A 22,412-nucleotide genomic window follows, 5' to 3' on the forward strand; every position below is an offset into this window, starting at 1 on the left:
AATACAATTATAATATTTTAACATTATAAAATTTTTATTTAGCTTTTTCTCTATTATTCCAAAATCTAATAAAACATTATAATTCAATTATTTCACTGAACCAGAAGTCAAAATTTTGATAGATAGGGATCCCATAAAAACTTCTTTCGAGCAATGGGCCAGATCCGGTCATTTCTCAAGAACAATAGCTAAAGGGCCTGATATGGAAGTACCTTTTTTTGGAACTGCCATTAAAAAATTATGATAGGTATTCAGTTCTATAGTTGGATGTGAAAGACATCTATTATTCAAAACCAATTGTTTTTTACTATATAATATATAATTCTCTATAATATATAATTCTCTCTTTATTGTCTAAATTAGACTCTTAGGAACCATACGCACACCTTTTGATGCATACAGGTTATCAAAAATCGCGAAAAAAAGAATCATTGTGTAGATTAAAGCCCGCATTCTCACTGATTTTTATTTTTTATTTTTTTATATCTCATTTCATCACATTCCTCAAGCATCTCTTTGCTCTTTTTGACTGGTTTTGGTATACAGTAAATCTAGCGCACTAGATAACAATACCAGTTTGTAAACTTCATTTTGTAAGACTCACATGGGACCAAACATTTCTCATTTTTTTGACTAGAAATATTTTGATGGATTAAACTGACAATTTTTATGCAACTAGAGGGCGCATGAGCAAAATGCAAAGAGGGTGGGAGCAAGGTTGGAAAACCATCCCACCCTGCCCGGGGCAAGGCCAGGGAGAGAGAAGCATACCTCTGGTTGTACAACTTGCCAGTAAAATTGGGAATACATTGCTCAGCAGTCAATAAGTTAACCTAGAACATAAGATAATACAAAGAACTGTGCATCCAAGTCTCAAAAAATATCAAGCTGGTCTTATCTCCACAGGTCTGTTTAATTCAGGTTGTGGAAGTGAGTTACACATGCAAGTATAACTTTAAACAATTTGATTTTCCCCTTGAACAATCATAAGAGAAACCATAAGCAAAAACCAAGAAATTTCACGTGTTTATCAAAAGCAAACACTGCAGTCTGCAAATGAGTACAATATATTATTCGCATAAAATCCAAAATAAGCTCATCTTAGAGTCGGGAGCCAGATGGAGGGGAACACAAAATTAGGAACAAACAACTGGATGTACCAATATAATCATGACAGAAACTAGGAAGATTTATTCTTCCTCTGCAATAACACTAATCTCACCCTTCTCCAACAAGTCATAAAATTGCCTCACTTTCCTCTGCTCATTCCAGTGATGCATTTTCCAGAGGCCACCAGCAGCCAAACCAAGTACAATCCCAATGCATATCTCCTTGACAACACTTGGTCCCTTCAAGGTGGCATGGGCAACCCTAGAACCAGCCATTGCTTCTTTAATAGGAAGCTTGTAAAATCTGCAGGTAGAAAATATCATTTTAATCTTTTTCCCCCTTCTTAAGAGGCCCAAAAGCACCACTAACAAATCAATAATTAAAACAAAAGCAACTAAACTATATCTCAGATTGACAATGGAATATTACAGAATGGTAATGGTCTCAATGCAGTCCATTAAAGAATATGGGGAATCTTGTTATTACAAACTTCCAAAAGGTGTTAATCTTCATGCCCCATGTGCTGATGGAATCATCTTATTTGCAACCAGAAGCATACCAGGCATTGAATTGTATGGTCAAATACTCAGTAACCAAGAAGAGACTTTAACAAATAAACCCAGAAATTTTTGTTCATCAGAAGCGAAGTCTCTGCATTTCATGACATCTGAGAAAATTTCTTTTTTTGATAAGTGATATCTGGGCAAACTTCTCAACTCCAGTCAACTACTTTGGCACACTAACCTTTGCACCCATCATCATAGGTCTGTGAGATTATGTTCACTATACAGTTAAAGCCTTTGTGATCCTCTCAGCCCCAAGAAAATATATAGTTTCCTTTACATTTGGAATTCAAGTCAATGCAAAGAACCAGCAAACAAAACAAGTGTCAAAAACCAAAGGCCCAAAACAAAGAAAATCACATTGTCATCTAAATACACTAAAGTTTGGGTACAAAAAGACCTGGTAAAACTAGTTTTAGAAATTATCCAAATATACTTGAGCAACATCATGCCTAGGAAAAATGAACAAAATTACACGTGATATTTGCATATAGAAAAAAAAACTCGACTTTTCACGGGAAAAATATAAGTAAAAAATGATGAAATCTAAGGCAGCTCCTGATAAAAAAAAGTTCCGAGATTTTAACTCTTAAAAAAAAACCTGTTCATTGTCCTTACTAATCGCAAAAAATAATGACTCATTCCAGATCCAAACATGAAAGTACACGTGTTTAAGACTCAATTAGATGGGTTTTCTATCGAGCCATCAATGACTTATATCTGATGGGTGAAGCTCCTAGTCGGTCGGGTGTGTAGTCTCCTTTTACACACGCCAATGAGGAGCCACCACGTAGGCATTTCAGCAGAATCAAGTTTGCATCTGCGAGCAAGTGATACTCGATTTTATTTTTTTTCAGTGATCTCTCTCTCTAAGGAAATAACCTCTCATTCAAAACCCCCTGGCCTCCCTCTCCTCTGATTGTTGCCCCTCTCAATAGTTTCAAAATCTCCAGAGAGACTATTCTGTCCTTATCATGCATAATGGCTTATCCATCAAACAATGGCATCTCTAATAAATCGTCCCTTGATCAATATGCCATTGTAAAAAAGAGTCTGCCATTGCAAAAGAAACAACCAAATAACAAAATTACTCCCCTACATCCTCTTTGAAAAAATTCTTTTTTTCAAGGCGACAAATATGCATTCAACATAAGCCTATTAAGTGCATAAATAAGTAGGACAACATGTTTAAATAAAAAACTTGGTGTCGGAGGAATTTTGGAAACAATATAAGTAGAAAATAAAACCAAACAGTAAAAAAAAGGGAAAAAAAAGAAGCTTTCCGTCAAGACTTGAAATTTGCAGAAATCGAACCCACAAAACTGAGTTTGATCTACTGTCTTGAACCACAAAAAATATCAGAAATCGAACCAACAAAATCAAGCTTGATATACTGTCTCAAACCCACAAAAACTTGCAAAAATCGAATCCACAAAACCAAGTTTGATCTACTGTATTGAACCCACAAATTGCATCACCATGAATAAATCGAATCCTAAAAGACTAAAATAAACTTAACAGAAGGGTTCTTGCCAGGAGAGAGCGTGCGTAGAGATGAGAGAGAGCGAAAAAGGCCAAAGAGAGAGCTTCGCCGAAAGGAGAGGGGAGAGAAGTGAAAGAGGGTTGATTAGGTACACACCATAAATCACATAAGTCTAATATTTGTTAGACATCTTATTGGTTGGTGTAAAAGAGGGCTAAACACCCGACCGGCTCTCAGCTTTTCTCATATCTGATACCCAGCACTTAGGTCTCGGTTATTTCTAACGCTTTCTCGCCAACCAAACAGACGATGAAAAAAAAAGAATCATTGAAAAAATGAACCAAGTAGACTGTACGAGCAAACATATATGGACAATAACAAAAAAATCATAAAACAAAATTAATATCGTTAACAAAAACCTCACCAGAGGTGTAGACAAAGGAATCTTTTGGCTGAATAATCGATCAGATTTCTGATCTGCGCGAAAACCAGAGAAATTGGGAACCCAGCGATGGCGTGACCTTTTGGTGGTATTGGTTAAATTTCTGTTTTGCCCTACTCTTGTTGAGAAATGGACGAGTGGCGTCGCGTCTCCTAAAGCCCGTGTTTGTTTGTTGGAGTTATCGTATTCAGCACTTGGATTCGGGATTTCTATTTTTCATATTTTCTTTCTTCTTCATTTGTAGGGCTTGAGCTTCAAGTTTTTCGGCCCAAAGTGGATCGTGACAATAAACTCTTCGGCCCAAAACGGATCGTGACAATTAGATACCTGCGAACAATTGATTCTTGGGCTTAATAAAACTCAGCCCACTGTAAATGGACAAAAGGGGTAATTATTTTGTAAACCTTATAATTTATTATAAATTCTATAGAGGCTGACCTTCTTAAAAAGATATAATGTTTTTTTTTTTTCTTTTAAAGGGAAAAAAATACAGGCACGTTAGTATTCAGAAATGAGATGGGATAATTTTAAATAAAAGTTGAAAATTGAATAAAATATTTTTAAAATATTATTTTTTAATATTATTATTATTTTAGAATTTAAAAAATTTGAATTAATCAGATTTGAAAAAATTGAATTGTATATTATATTTGTGTGAAAATTTAAAAAAGTTGTAATAATGAAATGAAATAAAACACTTTTTGAACCCAAACGAGCTAATGTTTAGTTTCTTGCATTGCAAATAAGAATAAATAATTTTACTCTATTTGGCTTTTAAAAGGATATTATGTATTTAGGGTAAAATATGGGATATTTTGATAATTTTATATCATATTATTAAGTGAAATAACTAAAATATCTTTTGTTTTATATAAAATGAACACTATCCTTTTTATTTTAAATAATAAAAAAAATCTTGATCTCTTTACCATAATTACATGTGCTTCTGTCTAAGAGCATCTTCATCCTTATTCCTATAATTTAACTCAAAATCACATTTTTTCAAATTTTTTCCTAAATTTTATTCATCTTTCAAAAACCTCATACTTCCCATTCTCCATCCCTATCTCTATTCTATTAAATAATATTTTTCTATTACTTTTTTCTTTCACTTCTATTTACAGATTTAACTACTCAATATTTTTTCTTATTTTTTGAACTATTACTCTATTGAATATTTTAAACAAAAATTTAAATTATTTTTTTGTGAATATGATAATATTTTTAAAATTAATTTTTATATATTTTCGTAATTAATTAAATTATTTTTAAAATTATTATTTAAAACTATAATAAATATGAGTATGAGAGAAAGTGTAGATGATTAGAAAATTATTTATTTTATATATTAGAATAAAATATTGATAAAAATAATTTAGGAAATGAATAATGAGTTTTCAAATATGGAAACTTACTGTTTATTTCCTAAACATTTTTCCTAAAATGAGGATCCGGATGTGGGGGGTATTTTAATCAAAACCCCATAATAAACCTCAAATTATGGAAAATCTGATGCTTTGGAGAACCGGATGGGGATGCTCTAATACTTTTAGCCTTATCCCGCTTAATTCATTTAAGAACAGACAGTCACATGCACTTCTCTCTTAACACTTTAAGCAAGTCGATAATTATTGACTCATGCATTTCATGAGGATGGAAGTAGTTTCTTCAACCCATTTGGTTACATGAATCTTTTTTATTACAATAAAAAAGAAGAAAAGTTCTACTCATCTTTTCCATAACACATCACACATAATTTTTTATTTTTTTCTTATTAAATATGTGGTGCATAGATACTAAGTAGAAAAATTCAATTAGTTTAAAATGAATAAAATAAAAAATAAAAATAAGTATAATGTTTAGTGCGTGAGATGATGAATAACAAAACTCAAAAAAGAAAGACCTAAAGATCTCTCAAATACAAAATTTAAAACACAAGTTGACCAAACTTAGGAGGGGGAGAATCTCAACCAGTCCTCCTAAAGACCACAAAGTTTCAACAAACCAACCCAAAATCATGTAGAGTGTAGTTTGAACGCCACTTGTAAAAAAAATGGGTATTTTTTTCCACATTTTAGGAGTCTTTTTTTAGATGTTTTTCAACAAAATCAAGCCAAGGAGTGAAGACGCAGAGACAAAACCAATGTTTCCAATTCATAGTAAACGGTTCCCATTTCAGCATTCAAAGTTGAATCATTGGTTGGTGCAGGTGCCACTCATTCACATCTATTGCTACCATATTTCATTCCCATTTTTCATTTTCATTTTTATTTTTAAAGATTCCAAACCGCGTTCAATAGTCCATCATAGACCCAAATCTTCCAAATACTTTTCGAATTAAAAAAGAAAAATCGAAAAGGACTCAATTATATAATTAAAAATTTTACGTGCAGTCATTTTTATTTATTTTTTTACGTATTTTATTGATATGATTGACTATGTCTTCTTTTAAAATATAAAATAACTGTATGTAACATACTTTATAATAATATAATATATAAAAATAATATATATATTTTATATAAAAATTCTATTTATTATTTTTACAATGCATAATATACATGATTTTATTTTTTATTTTTTGATAAGTATATAATATATGAATGATGAGTAAAAAATATTAAATTAGTTTAATATAAATAAAAAGTTAAATAAAACAAAATAAAAATAATTGTAACGTGTAAAACGAAGAATAACGATGCTTTTGGATATGTGAATTGCATTTATTTATTTATTTCTCCATCGTCTACAAATAAAGTAAGTACCTGAAAAAGTCCACGAAGGAAACTCCTGCAAACAGTCTTACTACTACACCTCAACCACCCTCATTCGCTCACAGACTCACAGTCAAAACCATACTTCTCTCTCTCTCCCTCTCTCCGATGGCGTGTTGCTCCGCTAAGTCCCTGCTCTTTCTCTTCCTCATCTCGGCCATACCCATCGCCTACCTCATCTCCCTCGAGATAGCCAGGCCCTCCACCCACGTCTACCACTACCACAGCTCCGGCTGGTTCCGCGAGTGCGCCAAGTGGGATGATCTCAACCGTCGATTCCTCGTCTCTTTCCTTGAAGGGGGTGTGGGCCAGCTTTCAGTTCCCGAGGAGCTCGACCGGAAGTCACCCGAGACCGTGATCTTACAGGAGGTCCCGGTGGTCAAGGACGTTGACTTGGCCGGAAATGGGTCCTTCGGCCTCGTCATCGACCAACCGAGGAACCGGTTTTTAGTGGCGATCGCAGATGCCATCGGAAACCGGTACGGTGCGGTGGCGGCTTATGATTTGTCAACGTGGAACCGGTTGTTTCTGACGCACCTCAGTGGCCCAAGTAAGTTGAGAGCTCAGTAAAGAATATCATTTATTTGATGCATTCAAGGTTTGCTGTTACCTTAGTTGTCTCACCAGAACTGGGTGCATGGTATTACCTCTGCTTTGATCAATCAAGACAAAAAAAAAAAAAAACGCTACTATTTTCTTTCTTTTGCTGATCAAACAAAAAATCAAATATGGTTATGTTCTCTTAAAAAGGATCACGTCACAGGTTTTTTTTTTTTTTTTTTTTTTGGGCCATAGGATCATGTAACGGTTAAAAAGATGTAAGTTGCTCATACCGTAAACAGAAATGAATTTTAGGAGTAAAAGAATAGGAACATGCCCGTTAAGAATATAATATTAGGAAATTACCGTTTATTTCAAAAATTTAAATAGATAAGAAATAGATTTAATTATTTAGATTATATTCTTAACACTCTCGATTTGTGGCCCAGACTTATTCTCAATGAATAAGCAAACATGTATAATATAAAATTAAATGGAGTTGAGTGTTGAGTCAAAATCTATCTCAAATGCTATGTAAAATCACTGCTCGTCTAAAAATGCCATTAGCGTGACATTATAAAATAAGGTATAATATATGCTCAGCGGCAAGATGGGGATCTGAACTGATACACCCAAGAATCTTGTGGCAGCTATATATTATTGTATTTCTTGAGGTCAAACCAACTGTATATCCACTCGATAATTTGTTTATCCCACGATTTTCCAACCTTTTGAATGGAGTAGGTGATGGGAAATCTTTCTCGGAGGATGTAGCAGTCGATGCAGAAGGAAATGCATACGTTGCTGATGCAAAAGGTAATAAAATCTGGAAAGTTGGGGTTGATGGAAAGCTCCTATCCATCATAACAAGCCCACTCTTCTCTCCAAAAGAGTGGCACAGAAACTTGGTTGGACTCAATGGAATTGTATACCATCCGGACGGTTTCTTGATTGTGGTTCATACATTTAGTGGGAATCTGTATAAGATTGATATAACAAAGGGATCAGAGGAAGTGAAGTTGATAAAGGTAGTTGGAGGGTCTCTGATCTTTGGCGATGGTTTGGAGTTACTCTCTCCAACAAAGCTTGTGGTTGCAAAGAACCCTTCTGGGAGATTAGTGGAGAGTTCTGATGGGTGGGAGACAGCTTCCGTGGTTGCAAAATTGTTGGGGCCGACGCATCGTGTGGCTACAGCAGCAACTGTGAAGGATGGGAAGGTGTATCTCAGTTACCTGCTTGGCATGGGATATCCTAAGAAGAAGCATGCCATTGCCGAGGCTGTTTTTTCTGCTTGAAAATAAGGGGGTGATCATTGCAACAGTGTTTTGCGTGAATTTCTTTTCCACTCTAATAAATGCTCTTTGAATTTAGAGTTCGTATATTGATAAATACACACGTTTTACTACTCCTTTCACAATCTTGTGCAATATGGAAGACTGGTTGTATGAAATTTAAAATTCCAATCAGATTTAAATTTCAGAATTTGAGCCTATTGTATAGTAAAAAATGACAAAAACTGTGCATTTGCGCCTATTGTAGAGCTACTATGCCCCCTCATTTTTACGGCAAATAAAAAAACAATAAGATAGGTACGTAACTTCTCAAAAAGAGAGCTCTACCTTGCAAATGGTCTTTGCCCTTGATAATATAGATAATATACATCTATAAAACATATAGATAATTCCAAACACAGAACAAATCACAAAGAGGCATGATACATCATATCAATAATTCATATCTAGAAAAAGAAAAAGAAAGGAAAGTATTATACAATTTCAAACACAAAACAGGTCAATAGGAGGCATGTTAAATCATATCATCATTTCATTGATTTGTTATGGGCACACTGTCACAGGGCTCATGCAGTTTCAACACCCTAAAAAATATGTAAATGCTACAGATGTTCACATCATTATTATTCATCCTGCCATGCCTATAAACCTCAATTCTCAAAACATCATTGGTCATTAATTTCTCAAGAAAGGAAGTCCATGGTCCTCTTGCATTGAATCCCTTCTGCCATCAATAGCAGGAGAGGGAGAGGCAACTCCTAGTCATTGTAAACAAAAGCTGAACAAAAAGACTAAGATATTGTTTTGAGCAGATGTTAACAATAGGTAACTGTAGTAAAGAGATTAGCAGGAAACCATAGAAAATTGTTTATGATAGACTCTACAGGACATAAAGTTCTTAAGATTACCTGAGTCCGAGTGTCATTTGGCATTAAACAATACATACATAGCTATGTTCTTTGTAAGGAGCTGCAAACCATATGAAAATGAAATCGGAAATAGGTGCTACAATTTCCGACAGGGAATTAAAATTTTTGAGGTAAACTACTGTAAAATGCAGTAACAAATTTATATGAAAAGGAATATTTACATCATCAAAATAACAATAATATATGCCTTGACAATGCTCTCTATCTATTGCCTATTATACTGAACTGCTAGAAGGATTTCTTAGCTTATTTTTCAACAATTATGTTTGACCTTATTAGTACTATAGAATCATATTGCTCGATGTTTATAATTTCTAGAAGCAAAATCGAGCACAAGAAGGTTCTCTGTTTTTAAGAAGTGTCACTTATAGAAAAAGAACCTCTGGTGGTAGCCAGAGAAATGTACTAGTATGTACATCTTGAACAGGGCCCAATGGCTAATGAGATTGGTGTTTCTTTGCTCTGCCTTGGGAGACTGATGAATCATCCCTCTTAGAACCCTCCGGCTTTCGAGCCCATGCAGGTGCTTGATCTGGTCCATATCGATAATCATAAAAGAGCTCCTCACTCGCTTCAATATGCTCCTTGGCAAAAATGCCGACGCGATGATCTCCTGCAACCAGCATTACCTATACAAACCAGTGTATCAGCTCAACGAACAACTAATTCGAGAGGGAAGCTACAGAAAGTCACATACCTTTGCATAGCAATTAGGGTTCGATGAGTGGTTTGCAAATTTCAGCTTGTCTCCTTTGCGGTAAGCATCAAGAACAAACTGTAAATAAATAACTAGCTGCTTTCAGATTTCAGACAACGTAAACTAAGAGGTTGAAGCTACAGTGCATTATTTTTGGCCATGCACGGCATGCTTGTATAAGAAGACACTAAGCAGGGCAAACAGAGATTAAGGAATTGGAGAATGAAACACAAAATGAAGCACTTCACTTTTCACTCGGAACTAATTGTTTGTTGAATACGAGGCATCCACAAACCAGAACTCCAATTACATGATCCAATACGTGTGTTCTGATGTAAACATCTTGTTAGGTGGCACTACAAGCTTTAAAGGAGTAAACACTTCCACACATTATCCCAACAAAACATTTCTTTTTTCCAATTTCACCAACTTGCTCTTCTCAAAACAGATACTTTTCCCTAAAGGCACTAAACACAATCACAATCTCAAAAGTAAGCTGATACAAAGAGTACTGATAGAATATTTCAAAAAACTAAATATCCATTTTATTTCCCTCAAGAATTCTCTCTCTATCACCATATTTTCCCTTCGTAGATCCCTACCTCATATATTAATTGGAAAAAAGCATAATGACTGAACATGTTGATTTAAAAGTCTGCACCAAAACTTTTCTGCTAAAGTGACGGTATGTTGAAAATAACATTCTGCGAGAACAAAAAGCCTCCAACCTGTTGATCACGTGCTCATTTGGTTTTGCATCAGGGAGCTTAAAAAGTGCTTTTAGCACCTTAAAACACTTTCATAACAAAAAGTGAAAAATGGCATGTAACCTTTAACCTGCGATGAGGCAGCCTGACAACTCAAATTTTTAAAGACTAGTAGAGAAACTAAACAATGAAGGTCACTTGCCTGATCATTCAAGTCAAAAAGGAAAGATGAATTTGCCCGATCATAGATTTTCCCCCGCTTATCTGCTTCTCTATGGGATATCAATTCGCCAGTATACTCTCCAAGATAGTCATTTTTGTTCACAGGGTTCTGTAATCACACCAACCAACTCAGTCAGAAGACTTGGCTAGATATTTTAGGGGAAAACAAAGAAACAATTTGTCTTCTACCTTCAAAAAGGCTCCCCATCCAGCAACATCAGACTTTGCCAAGAGAATCTAGTGTTCAGAAAGGAGAAAAAAAGGAGGTTATGATACAGTTTTGATCCTTGTGATGGGAACATTATCAATTTGGTTCTACTCATAAAAAAAACATTATCAATTTGGTTCTAAACACAAGGAATTGCTCACTCTCTGTTGTTGCCTTAGAAGCAGCCTCATGTTTCCACATTGGGCATCTCCTCGCCTGGGTGGCTCACCTAATGAACCGTCTCCACAACTGCATTAAGCAAATGACTTCTAAACACAACACTATAGATAAATGGAATCACAAAGAATGAGCAACAAAATAAAATTTCATTTTAGACTTGCTGAATTCACGATAATTCTTTAAATGTGGCGAGAAAATATCAAAACATCTTTAAGAGCCATAAAAAATTTCACGATGTTTAATGGAGAACTGTCTTTATAGATAAATGAAAGACTAACGAATAAGATTATTATTTTTTGATAAGTGACTAATGAATAAGATTATAAGATGGGATTTACCGGACACCAGCGTAGTTAGTATCCAACTCAAAGATATGAAACTCCTTACCTAACCCAGCAATTTCGGCAAACATCTGGGTCACATTCACGTCCGGCAGCAAAGCATGGGCATTGCCTACTTCTGCATTGACTTTTTGCACAATGGCATCCCCTGAACCGGTTTTTGCAGCTCTTTGAGCACCTGAAACATGTTTAAAAGTTCTATTTCATATTATGTATTGGTTTCATAAATGGAAAATGCTAGATGACCCCACAATTTTGCCCCCTCAATCTTACCGCTAGTGCATTTTATTTTATTTTTTAATTTTTTTATTTAATGATTAAGGAAGTGATTATTAATAAAGTTGTATATATATATTTTTAATTTTTTCTTAATGATTAAGGATACTAAAACAATGTTTAAAAGAAAATTAAAAAAAAAACCAAAAAATCTTGAACTAGCGGCATGCCTAGCTTTTACCCCCGCTAGCAAGATCCTTCATAAATATCCAACCAGCTAAACTTTTAGTCAGCAAAAAAAAGTGTGATATTCCATACTAATTGATAAGGGTAGGTGGGGTATGAAATCCCACATTACTTGGGACGGAGAAGTTCTTGCTCTTTATAATGGTTCCAATGATGCTCCAATTATATCATTGATTAGTCATTTTGGAGTATAGGCCCATATGTGACTTGAATCTCCTTTGGGGTGTTACAAATGGTATCAAAGTTTATCCCAACAAAAAAATGTGGGACATGAGACATGCCACCTATGACAAATTAGCCTGACGAGTGTGTTGGGAATTTTTTTTTTTTTTTGATAAGTAAAAGATTTTATTGATCCACGTAAATAGGCAAGGCCCGAGTACACAGGGGGTATACAAAAGAGAGAGCCTAGTTACAAACTAAGTGCTACGAATAGTAGCATAAAAGTCGTGAAGACTTGTTCCGTTCAATACAATAGAGGACGCCCAAAGTAATAGGGTGTGAAAGAAAAAAGCCTTGAGACCGTCGAGGGAGCGTTCCTTGTTCTCAAAGCAACGTCTATTCCTTTCGATCCATGTGCACCACATTAAGCATAAAGGTACCATCTTCCAAATAGCAGCTATCTGACGATTGCCCCTTATCCCTTGCCAACAAGACAATAGATCAATCACCCTCCTAGGCATAACCCATGCAATACCTAGCCTGGTTAGGATGTCATCCCACAAGGTCTTAAGTACTTCGCAGTGAAGGAGAAGGTGGTCCACAGATTCACTATCGTGTTTGCACATGAAGCACCAATCCAATAAGTAGAGTCCACGTTTTCTTAACTTGTCTATAGTCAGAATCTTACCATGAGAAGCCACCCATCCGAAGAAAGCTACCTTAATGGGAACATTGCACCTCCAGATGCTCTTCCACGGGAAGACGTTGTAGGGGCGATTTGTCAAGGCCTTGTAGTATGAACAGAAGGAGAATTTCCTATTTCCTGTACCTATCCAAAGTAAGTTGTCCTCCCCTCCAGCCCTTAGCTTCATTTCATGTAATGCGCTGTAAAAATCAGTGATGACTCCCACTTCCCAATCCTGGGCAGCTCTTGAGAATCTCACAGACCACTGGATAGGGTCAACACTACTACACATATTATCGGCTACCGAGGAATCCTGATCAGAAGCGATCCTGAAAAGAGAGGGGAAAGCATTTTTCAGGGCAACATCCCCACACCGAATGTCATGCCAAAAACGGATGCACGTACCTCTCCCCACCTCATATTTGCAGTTACCGAGAAAGTTATTCCATCCATTCCGAATAAATTTCCAGACTCCCATGCCATATGTCCCTCTTGCTTCTTTAGTACACCAACCTCCCCAAATGCTTCCATATTTGGCATCTAAGGTATGTCTCCAAAGGGCATCTCCCTCAAGATGATACTGCCATAACCATTTCCCCAGGAGTGCCCTATTGAAGGTGCGCAAATTTCTTAAGCCCAACCCACCGTAAGACAACGGAGTGCATACTTTATCCCATTTGATCAAATGACATTTCTTTTCATCCTCCAACCCGCCCCATAAAAAATCGCGGAAAGTCTTCTCTAGTCTATTCGCCACCCCTGCAGGCACAGGAAATAAGGAGAGGAAATAAGTTGGGAGGTTGGAGAGCGTGCTCTTAATAAGAGTGATTCTTCCCCCCTTAGACAAGTAAATTCTCTTCCACCCTGCCAGTTTGCTTTCAATTTTCTCAATCATCCCTTCCCATATTGCTTTGGATTTATGATGGGCTCCCAATGGGAGTCCAAGGTATTTCATAGGCAAGGAAGAGACCTTGCAGCTCAAGATGACAGCCACCTCACTTATGTTGATAACCGAGCCAACAAGAACTACCTCCGATTTTGCTAAGTTCACCTTGAGGCCAGAAACGGCTTCAAAGCAAAGAAGAAGAGCACGTAGAGATCTAAGTTGGGCTGGATCTGGGTGGCAGAAAATCAAAGTGTCATCAGCAAAGAGGAGGTGGGAGATTGTCAAGCTTCCATGAGGAGAGCCACCTACCGAGAAACCCGAGACGAAACCGCTTTCCACTGCCCCTTCCAGCATTCTGCTCAAGACATCCATAACAAGAATAAAGAGGAGTGGGGAGAGAGGATCCCCTTGTCGCAAACCTCGAGAACTATTAAAGAAGACTTCCGGAGTGCCATTGACCAAGACTGATAATCTGGCTGTTGAGATACAATGTTTTATCCACTGGCACCATCTTTCCCCGAAACCATACCTACCAAGGATATACAATAAGAAGTCCCAGTTCACATGGTCAAAAGCCTTTGCCATATCCAATTTGCACAAGATACCTGGAGTACCGGATCTGATTTTGCTTTCCAAGCATTCATTGGCGATGAGGACCGAGTCCAGAATTTGCCTTCCTTTCACGAAAGCATTTTGGGACTTCGAGATGATCTTTCCCACAACACCACTCAGCCGCTTCGCCAAAACTTTGGAGATGATCTTATAAACCCCACTGATCAAGCTTATGAGGCGAAAATCGTTCACTTCCACCGATCTTGCCCTTTTGGGAATAAGAGCAATGAAAGAGACATTTAATCTCTTCTCAAATTTCATAAAGGAGTGAAATTCGATAAAGACCTTCATGAGATCCTCCCTAATGATATCCCAGCAGGCTTGGAAGAAAGCCATGGGGAAGGTGATACTCTATATTGTGATACTCTATATTTACTGATAAGGATAGGTAGTGTATGAGATTCCATATTGCTTGGGAAGAAGAAGTTCTTGCTCTTTATAATGGTTCCAATGAGGCTCTAATTGTATTATTGACTAGTCCTTTTAGAGTATAGGCCCAAATATGGCTTGGGCCTCTTTTGGGGCATTAAAAAAAAAAAAAAAAACCAAAGCAATTGATTCACATAAGGTTTAATTGGAAATTTAATGTGACTAGATATTTTTAATAAGCATGGGAACTCATCTGCATTCAAGTTTTTTAAGCATGAGAATGTATTCTGAATATTTTTTTTTTCAAGTTCTATTCCTCTCAAATTTGTGTTTGGATTTCAACGTCTAACTTTTTTGTTTTGCGTCTACTAGGCCATTACCACTCCAAGGCATATATAAGTAATTTGTTCGGTCCAAGGGCTGCACTAACAGCGTTCTACAATTATTTAGAACCATCCAGTGATTTCACTTGGAAGTATATGAATTTACACGCACGTTGTGCACATTGGGTGGCTCCAAATAACTTGCTGGGCTGGTCATACTTCACAATTCATTTGAAAGGATCTCTAGTGACTTTACCAAAAAGCTATTTATTGTCGGGTAAGTTCGCTAGCGGGATAGCTGGCACCTTCTATGCATCACATATCTTATATTTAACTTGGAATATTTATTGACCATGATAAAACAACAAACATCTTCTCCACTTGAACAGCTAATATTAAAAACCAATTGAACATACCCACAGTACTTCTCGCAGCAAGTTCCATCATGTAGACAAGGGCATTGCTTTCCACACATCGACTGGCATCCACAAGGGCTATATTGCTTGCAAGACTGGTTTTTCCCATCAGCGATTCTTTTCCAAATTGATGGGTGGCCGGCAGATTTCCAAGAATATTTAAACTTCCGTGTCTTGCCCCTTCTACGTAGAAGCCGTGATCTTGTTGGCATATCTTGGTCCTAACACGAGAATACAAAAAGTAAATCAAGCCCTATGTTTCATAGCCAACTTAAGGCTACAATTGCCACAGCCCATTAAAAAATAAAGGCTAATTAACAATACTGGTTAACAAGCAAGTGGGGAATAAAAATTCAAAGTCAAAAGATGACTTGTTAATTCCCAAGGGTTGAACCTTGATAGATGCGTGCTTGGAGTTGTGGATAGTCAAGCCCCCATTGTGCTTGAAAATTTCATAAGAAATCATCAACAAAACAAGCTTTATGTGAAGGGAGAAGAATATCCCCATTGCTCAGCTAGTACGACAGGTAATTCCACAATCTTGTTTTAAATCTCACTGGAGCTACAACAACTTCACCTAATAACTAGATAAAAATCAAAAGAAAAATGAAAATCAAGGAAAAATAATTGGAACACTTACAGTATATTCTATATCAGCTTTCCCCTTGTCTTCAGTAAATGAGCTTGGTGCAACAATGGCTCTGTTTGGCATTGAAGCTCCCCCCTCATGCATGTAAGTGAAAACCTCTGCGCAAGTCTTCAAACCAGAAAGTAAGTTCCTGGCTATGAGGCAGCTGCAAATCATGAGTCCTACATTAAGTGCAAACCGATAAACAAAGATACCTGTATCCCACCTTGAAAACAAGAAAAAAGATCCATAATTGCAAGAAAATATAAATACTTATATATAAAAAACAAAAAAAATTTGCAAGAAAATATAAATTAAATTGATTTGAGTTGGGCATCTACCAGAAGAAAACAGAACCTAGCATGCACATAGCCCAACAACCCCAACAAAAAAAAGAAAAAAAGTTATCAGATGAATTAGACTAGAATCTCTGGCTCTGGCAGGTTTAATATTTATATTTAATTCAAGCCACTTTTTTGCCATTTGTAAGGCCATTCCCTCTCTCTCTCTCTCTCTCTCTCTCAAATTTGTGTTCCATAAGGAAAAATAACAATTGACCAAGGGAAACTTTGGTTACCATGATGCTGTTAGAAAAACACTGGTGTCCATTTATCTAGAAAATCATGGACACATATTTCAGCAAGTAAAATACATAAATAAACAAGTTATTCAGAGCAGAAGTAACAATGGAAGTCTAAGCTCATATTCATACAAAGAAACTGGAAATATTACACATATAATCACCCTTCCAAAACTAAATTGGATGGTAACTCCAAGTTCCTCCCTATGACACTGGATTTTTCTTAGTGACTCAGACAGTGGTCACTTATACGAATATATTTCTTTATTGATACACATAAAACGTTTGTAAAAAGTATGCAAAGCAGAAGGCTCCATACCTGTTTCTTCCAAACATCTCTATACCCTTTAAATACAGTTCTATCTCAATCGGTTTCCACTCAGAGCTACTTAACCTTTCAGCGCTTCGCCCTATAGAATTGGATGAGTGATTCAGCTCAGGCACTTCTCTACTGTCTTTTATTTCTTCTCTGACATTGTCCTCAAATCTATCACAAGAAGCACTAACACAACTAACAAACTCGTTTAAAGTATGTTCAGCAGGTTCTGTTGGAGAGTATTTGGGGGTTGAAGTGTGATCTGGAGTAGGTTTCGCTTCACTACTTACAATTCCTATATCCAAAGCTGATAGCTTCTTCTGTTTCTTACCGGAATCCTGGAAATCATCAGAAACCAATATTGAGTCAGGTCTTGTCAAGTCTGTGAGCTCCATGACCTTGCGCTTCCCCATCCTTTGGTCGTCTACCGTCGTGAGAGAAGTAACTGAAATCACAGCAGTGACTTCTGAACTACAAATAGCTTCAGAAGTAACATGTGTAATTTTACCAGAAATACATCCTTCATCTTGTATAATGTTTTCACCATCATGCATACCTAGCTCTTCAGCATTACAGGACACAGGAGTACCGACCCTCTCTTCTAGAGTTATACCTTCCATCCTCTGAAAATCATCAATAATTGAAACTTCTGGCAAGTCTTTGGCAACTCTTAACTGCAAGAATTTGATAGACTCCACAAATTTCAGGTGCAAGAGTGGCAGAAACCCTCATGTAAACATGAATGGCAAATGGTGACTATGGAAAAAGAGGCCACAAAGTTTAAAAAGAAAGTGAAATGAAGCAGATTGTGTGGCCTGTGATTTGTTGAGTTGAGTTGTGTAATCATTCATCACAGGTTCAGAAAACGCAGACAGTTTCATGGTTTTTTTTTTTAAACTTTTTCTTGGGTAGATAATTTGATTGTAAACTTACCTCTAACTGAGCAGAACCATTTTGAGAGGGATGGAGCTTTATTGGAAAGAGAAAAAAGTGTCATTAATACAAATGCAATTGGATTAAAATGTATATTACGCAGAAAATTATGTGTCTCTCATAAACAAAAGTCATACTTTCTGATTACCATTAGCAAACTACCCCTCCAGTCAGATGCTAATCATTCACAAGAAGGAACCAATTGTAAATAGATGGCTGCCACATCAACACAGACACCACACACAAAAAAAAACACACATGCACACCCGGATGATCCAGGTCTCACAAAAAGAATGGCAGCTGGTTGGGAAAAAAACAAGAGAACTGAAAATCATGTCATGGATTTTTCTGGTCCAAGTGTATCTTGTTTTTACGAAGAAATAAAACCCAAAGCCCCTTATTGGATTTGAACCGATGACTTTCAAGAGGGGGGGAAATCCTTACCAGAAGATAACACTGAGCACTGCAAGGTGTCCTGTCTTCGTCGTGTTCAGAGCAGTATGACTGCTTTTCAGTCTGTCAAGAAAAGCCTCTGGTCAAATGAATGGATGAAACAAACATCAAACTTAGTCAAAACTATAAACAGTGCTGCTTCTTACAGGATAAATTAAAGCTTGAGAACAGCCATGTAGCCGGCAGTCAAATAGCTGTTGGATAGATGCAAATAGATAAGCATTTAAATAGAAGCTTTTAATGAATTATATTGGGCACTGCTAATGATTTTCTTTACCAAATAATACAGATGAGAAATGTTCTAAGAACACATACCATACAACGACGACAGAAAAGGTTATCAAAAGAATCTAAAGCAGCACTAAGGCTCTTGTCCAAATATAAACCCCTGTCACGTCCAAGTTTCCAGGAGTCTTTGGAGTTCAGGTCATATTTCTCACAATAATTCTCCTTAAGTGTGTCATATCGCTCCTGCAATTTAAAAAACAAAAGCATTCAGCAATTAAAAAGGTGCTTAAGAAATCCAAGCCAATCATGTTTCAAATAAAGAATCAAGAAACTTCTACCATCCTCTTGAACATAATAATCAATAACATCTGTTAATTAAGATTACCTGCATTTCCAAAGGGGTGCCTCCAATAAACTGGCTCAAAATGTTCACAACTTCCTCGCCTAGCCCATGCTCCTGAAAAGCCAACCTGAAAATTTCAAAAGAGAGAAGATTTAAGAAAACATTCTTATAGTATGGAAGAACTCAATCATCCTTAAGATTGTTGATAAATACACAAGCATAAAAAGTATATAAGACCAAAGGTTAAACAGATTTCATGGTCATTTATGCTTGTCTGGACAACTTCTGAAGCAAGTGAAGCACCATCTAAGTTCCATAAGTAGAAGAAAGCGCTTTTTTTTTTTTTTCCATCTCAGTTCTCCCTTTGATATATGTTTATTCCTAAAACATTCTCTCTGCAGAAGGATTCTTGTTATCTGAACAATGTAATGCAAAAGTCTCTCTCTTTCAAGAGTTGTACCACCAAACACAGAATCGATTTCAGCTTAAAAATACCATATCTACTTTGCAAGTATAGCATCTCATTTAAACTTACCACAGAATACGATCTTCACCCTCAGAAAATTCATGCTTCTCTTCCTCAGGTTCTGTAGTATCATCCTCACTGTCACTACAGACCAGTGCTTCGCCACCGTGTTGCTCATAGTAGATACGCCTTCTCCCAACCACAGACTGGTCTTCAGCCATTCTCTGGTTTCTGTGCTGTGTAACAAGTTTAAGATAGGAGGGAAAGAAATAAAATCTTCCTTTGAAACAATAGAAAAAGAAGACGTTTGTTTTGCTTGCCCTATCATTTCATGTTTCTTTCTTATAAAGGAAAAAAAAAAGGGCATTAAAGAAGGGCACTAAACAAGTTCACATCAATGAAATGCCCAGTTTGGTAAACCGAAATGGAGAGCAACTCCATACCTGTCCAAAAATATCCATGTTGTATATGGTGGTAATTTTTCAACATGTGGAAGTTTGGTACTTGTTGACAATACCACTTCGTGACTGTTAATATGGTCCTTATCTCCAAAACCTTGTGCAAGTCCATTAAACTTGCAGAAAGGACGTTCAGCTCTTGAAGAAAGCATTTTACCAACCCCATTCTCCGTGAGTGAAACCTCTTTTCTTGATGTCACCAATATAGCCTGAGAAACATGACTTTCTAGCTTCCTTCCATTCTTCACAATTTTTTCCTGTGCAAGATATAGGTAAGAGTTAGATGCAATAGGATGGCAACGTGCCAAAGCAGGCTTCTCACTCTTGGTGGATAAGGTGTTGCACAGAACCAAATCCAAAGACATGCTTTTAATTATTATAGTCAAAACGAGCAAGAGCTAATTCCATACAAAAACTCCTGGTCAGGGTTCCAATTCAACCAAGCTGTTTAATTGCTTTATAGTGACAATGGATAAAGGCAAATGATTCCCTTACAACTCTCCTACATCTATTTTACAACTCTACACAAAATTGAGGGTAGTTTTGTAAAATTGAGATTTTATTTTTTATTTTATTTTTATTTTAATGAAGTGGTTTAATTGCATTGGTTGATTATAAAATGATTAGTAAAATAGTTGCAAAATAGTTGTAGGTGTATCACTACTCATTGATAAATGCCAATCCTATTCATGAAATATTTTGCACAGAAGATGGTGCTTTGCAGTATTCCAGAATCATATGGAGAATTTAAATTACCACAAAGCAAAGAAATGTATGATTCACTCAACTTAATAAATAATATAAAAATTAAATAATAGGGTTCTCTCCGTGTGTGCGTGTGCGTAAAACTACAAATAAAAGGGCATCAATGGGATGCAATTCTTGAAGAAATTGAACCCGTGCAAATTTTAGTAGAAACTAGAAAGTGGAATACTCTATACTCCACAAAACCTACAAAGATAATCATGCAAGTAAAAACGTGAGCATTCTAATACTGAGAATTGCATCGGCCTCAAATATAATAAAATATGAGACCTTGTTTTTAATATGTCATGAAATATGAGACTTACTTTGATTGAAACAATTCTCTCTGCTTGAATTTGCTTCTTTAGCTGATTTATCTTATATGGTAAGGCTCCAAGAGAATCACTTGACTGTTCTCCGCTTGATTTCTGTCAATGTATACAACACATAAACTATAGAAGATAATTTTTTTCAAACAAAAATTGCATGCACAATTATCGACGCCTTTATTAAGTCCTAAGTAATTTCACTTCGAACTGGATGTTTGATGTTAAGTCCTAAGTAACCCATTAGTTTCACCTAATGCCCCCGCTTGCTGCAGAAAAAAATTAATTTCTCGACAAACAATTGGAGGTTGAACGGCTAGAGTATTGCGATAAAAGCGCTGCTCCTAAACAAAAAAATTTCGAAATTTAAATTCACGAAAATCGGGTACTGGATATCAAATCTACGATCTAAAAATCCAAATCATAAGCGAATCAAGAGTTCCAGGAAAATCATGGGTATCTACAAAAACAAATACCGCTGAAGGAAGTAGCGGATTTAATAATATATATATATATAGAGAGAGAGAGAGAGAGAGAGAGAGAGAGAGAGAGAGAGAGAGAGAGAGAGAGAGAGACTCTGATTTTGGTGGCAGAGTCGCTTGCTTTGGACACCATGGCCTCTCTGCTGTGCTATGCAACTCCAAGGGAGAGACGAAAGAAGTAATGTTGGCAAACGGGGGACGGTTCGGTGACGTGGCGTACACGATGCGAATGAGAGCACCTGAAGGTCCCTGACCCAAACCACCACTTTCTTTTTTCTCTCTTTTTACTCCTCTTGAACTTGAAGACTTGGAAGTGTTGTTCCTCAGTTATGGCATTTCAACCATTTATTTCTGTTTTATATCTAATCACCTTTTTCAAGATTCCAAATGCGTAATCCTATGAAACAAAAGTTGTAATCTTTCGTTGGATTAAAGTTTGTTAAAGTTGGATAAATGTAATTGTAAATTGTATAATTGTCACGTAATTATTTTAAAAAAATAAATAAAACATGAGACCTCTGTGAAAAAATTACGTGACGTTTACACACTTTACGATTATATGTAGAATAATTCAATAAAAAGAGAAAACTAAGATAGACTTTGGATGCATTGTATACCACGTGGATTGGTGTCGAGAAATATACCTACTTCCTAGATGGTTAATAAGACGAGTTTGGCTGTGTTTGAGTGTTGAGAATATCTCAACACTTCTCAACATATTCTACTATTATTCATTACTTTATTATTACTTTTCACATATTTTTTACTATTATTCATTACTTTTTACTACTATTCAATATTCTATTATTACTTTTTACCTACTTTTTATTACTATTCACAATATATCTCAACACTCAAACCTAACCAGACACCACAACTGTCAAGAAACCTTACAATAAATTGTTCTATTGATACTCTTTGTTGTGTATTTTTTTTTTAATTAGATGATCTTTTATATTTGTCTTTTTTCACTGATGAAAATGTAATATCTTAAATTTAGTATTAGGGAGTTTGCGAAAGAAAGAAATTCATACTAATTAAAAGTATTTCCC

General features: G+C 36.1%; 3 protein-coding genes across 6 annotated transcripts; 1 reads left to right on the forward strand and 2 right to left on the reverse strand.

Moving 5' to 3' along the window:
* Positions 1-999: 999 nt before the first annotated feature.
* On the reverse strand, positions 1,000-3,762 carry LOC122316916 (cytochrome c oxidase subunit 5C). Of its 2 annotated transcripts, none has more exons than XM_043133761.1 (2): positions 3,581-3,762; positions 1,000-1,413 (listed from the first exon to the last, which is right to left on the reverse strand). In XM_043133761.1, exon 2 carries the CDS (start codon positions 1,383-1,385, stop codon positions 1,191-1,193), a length of 195 nt encoding a protein of 64 aa, XP_042989695.1. In that variant the 5' UTR covers positions 1,386-1,413; positions 3,581-3,762; the 3' UTR covers positions 1,000-1,190. The 2 variants fall into 2 exon arrangements, with proteins under 2 accessions (XP_042989695.1, XP_042989696.1); XM_043133762.1 differs by lacking the exon at positions 3,581-3,762 and adding an exon at positions 3,207-3,458.
* Positions 3,763-6,354: 2,592 nt separating this feature from the next.
* On the forward strand, positions 6,355-8,394 carry LOC122315723 (the record flags this gene model as incomplete). The annotated part of the gene is made up of 2 exons (XM_043131834.1): positions 6,355-6,922; positions 7,657-8,394. Coding segments are annotated over 2 exons (1,119 nt in total), but the record flags the coding sequence as incomplete, so codon positions are not given.
* An 855-nt stretch (positions 8,395-9,249) lies between these two features.
* Positions 9,250-21,679, reverse strand: LOC122315722 (histone-lysine N-methyltransferase EZA1-like). Of its 3 annotated transcripts, XM_043131830.1 has the most exons (18): positions 21,455-21,679; positions 20,879-20,980; positions 19,794-20,065; positions 19,420-19,581; positions 18,927-19,011; positions 18,629-18,784; positions 18,460-18,507; positions 18,305-18,376; positions 17,861-17,896; positions 16,931-17,601; positions 16,044-16,197; positions 15,404-15,624; positions 11,535-11,666; positions 11,129-11,216; positions 10,949-10,996; positions 10,740-10,868; positions 9,831-9,908; positions 9,250-9,762 (listed from the first exon to the last, which is right to left on the reverse strand). In XM_043131830.1, exons 1-18 carry the CDS (start codon positions 21,491-21,493, stop codon positions 9,571-9,573), a joined length of 2,685 nt encoding a protein of 894 aa, XP_042987764.1. In that variant the 5' UTR covers positions 21,494-21,679; the 3' UTR covers positions 9,250-9,570. The 3 variants fall into 3 exon arrangements, with proteins under 3 accessions (XP_042987764.1, XP_042987765.1, XP_042987767.1); XM_043131831.1 differs by lacking the exon at positions 17,861-17,896; XM_043131833.1 differs by lacking the exons at positions 20,879-20,980; positions 21,455-21,679 and having other exon boundaries at positions 19,420-19,586; positions 19,794-19,963.
* Between the last annotated feature and the right edge of the window lie 733 nt (positions 21,680-22,412).

The sequence above is a fragment of the Carya illinoinensis genome, chromosome 7 (assembly GCF_018687715.1).
Source record: "Carya illinoinensis cultivar Pawnee chromosome 7, C.illinoinensisPawnee_v1, whole genome shotgun sequence".
Taxonomy (NCBI): domain Eukaryota; kingdom Viridiplantae; phylum Streptophyta; class Magnoliopsida; order Fagales; family Juglandaceae; genus Carya; species Carya illinoinensis.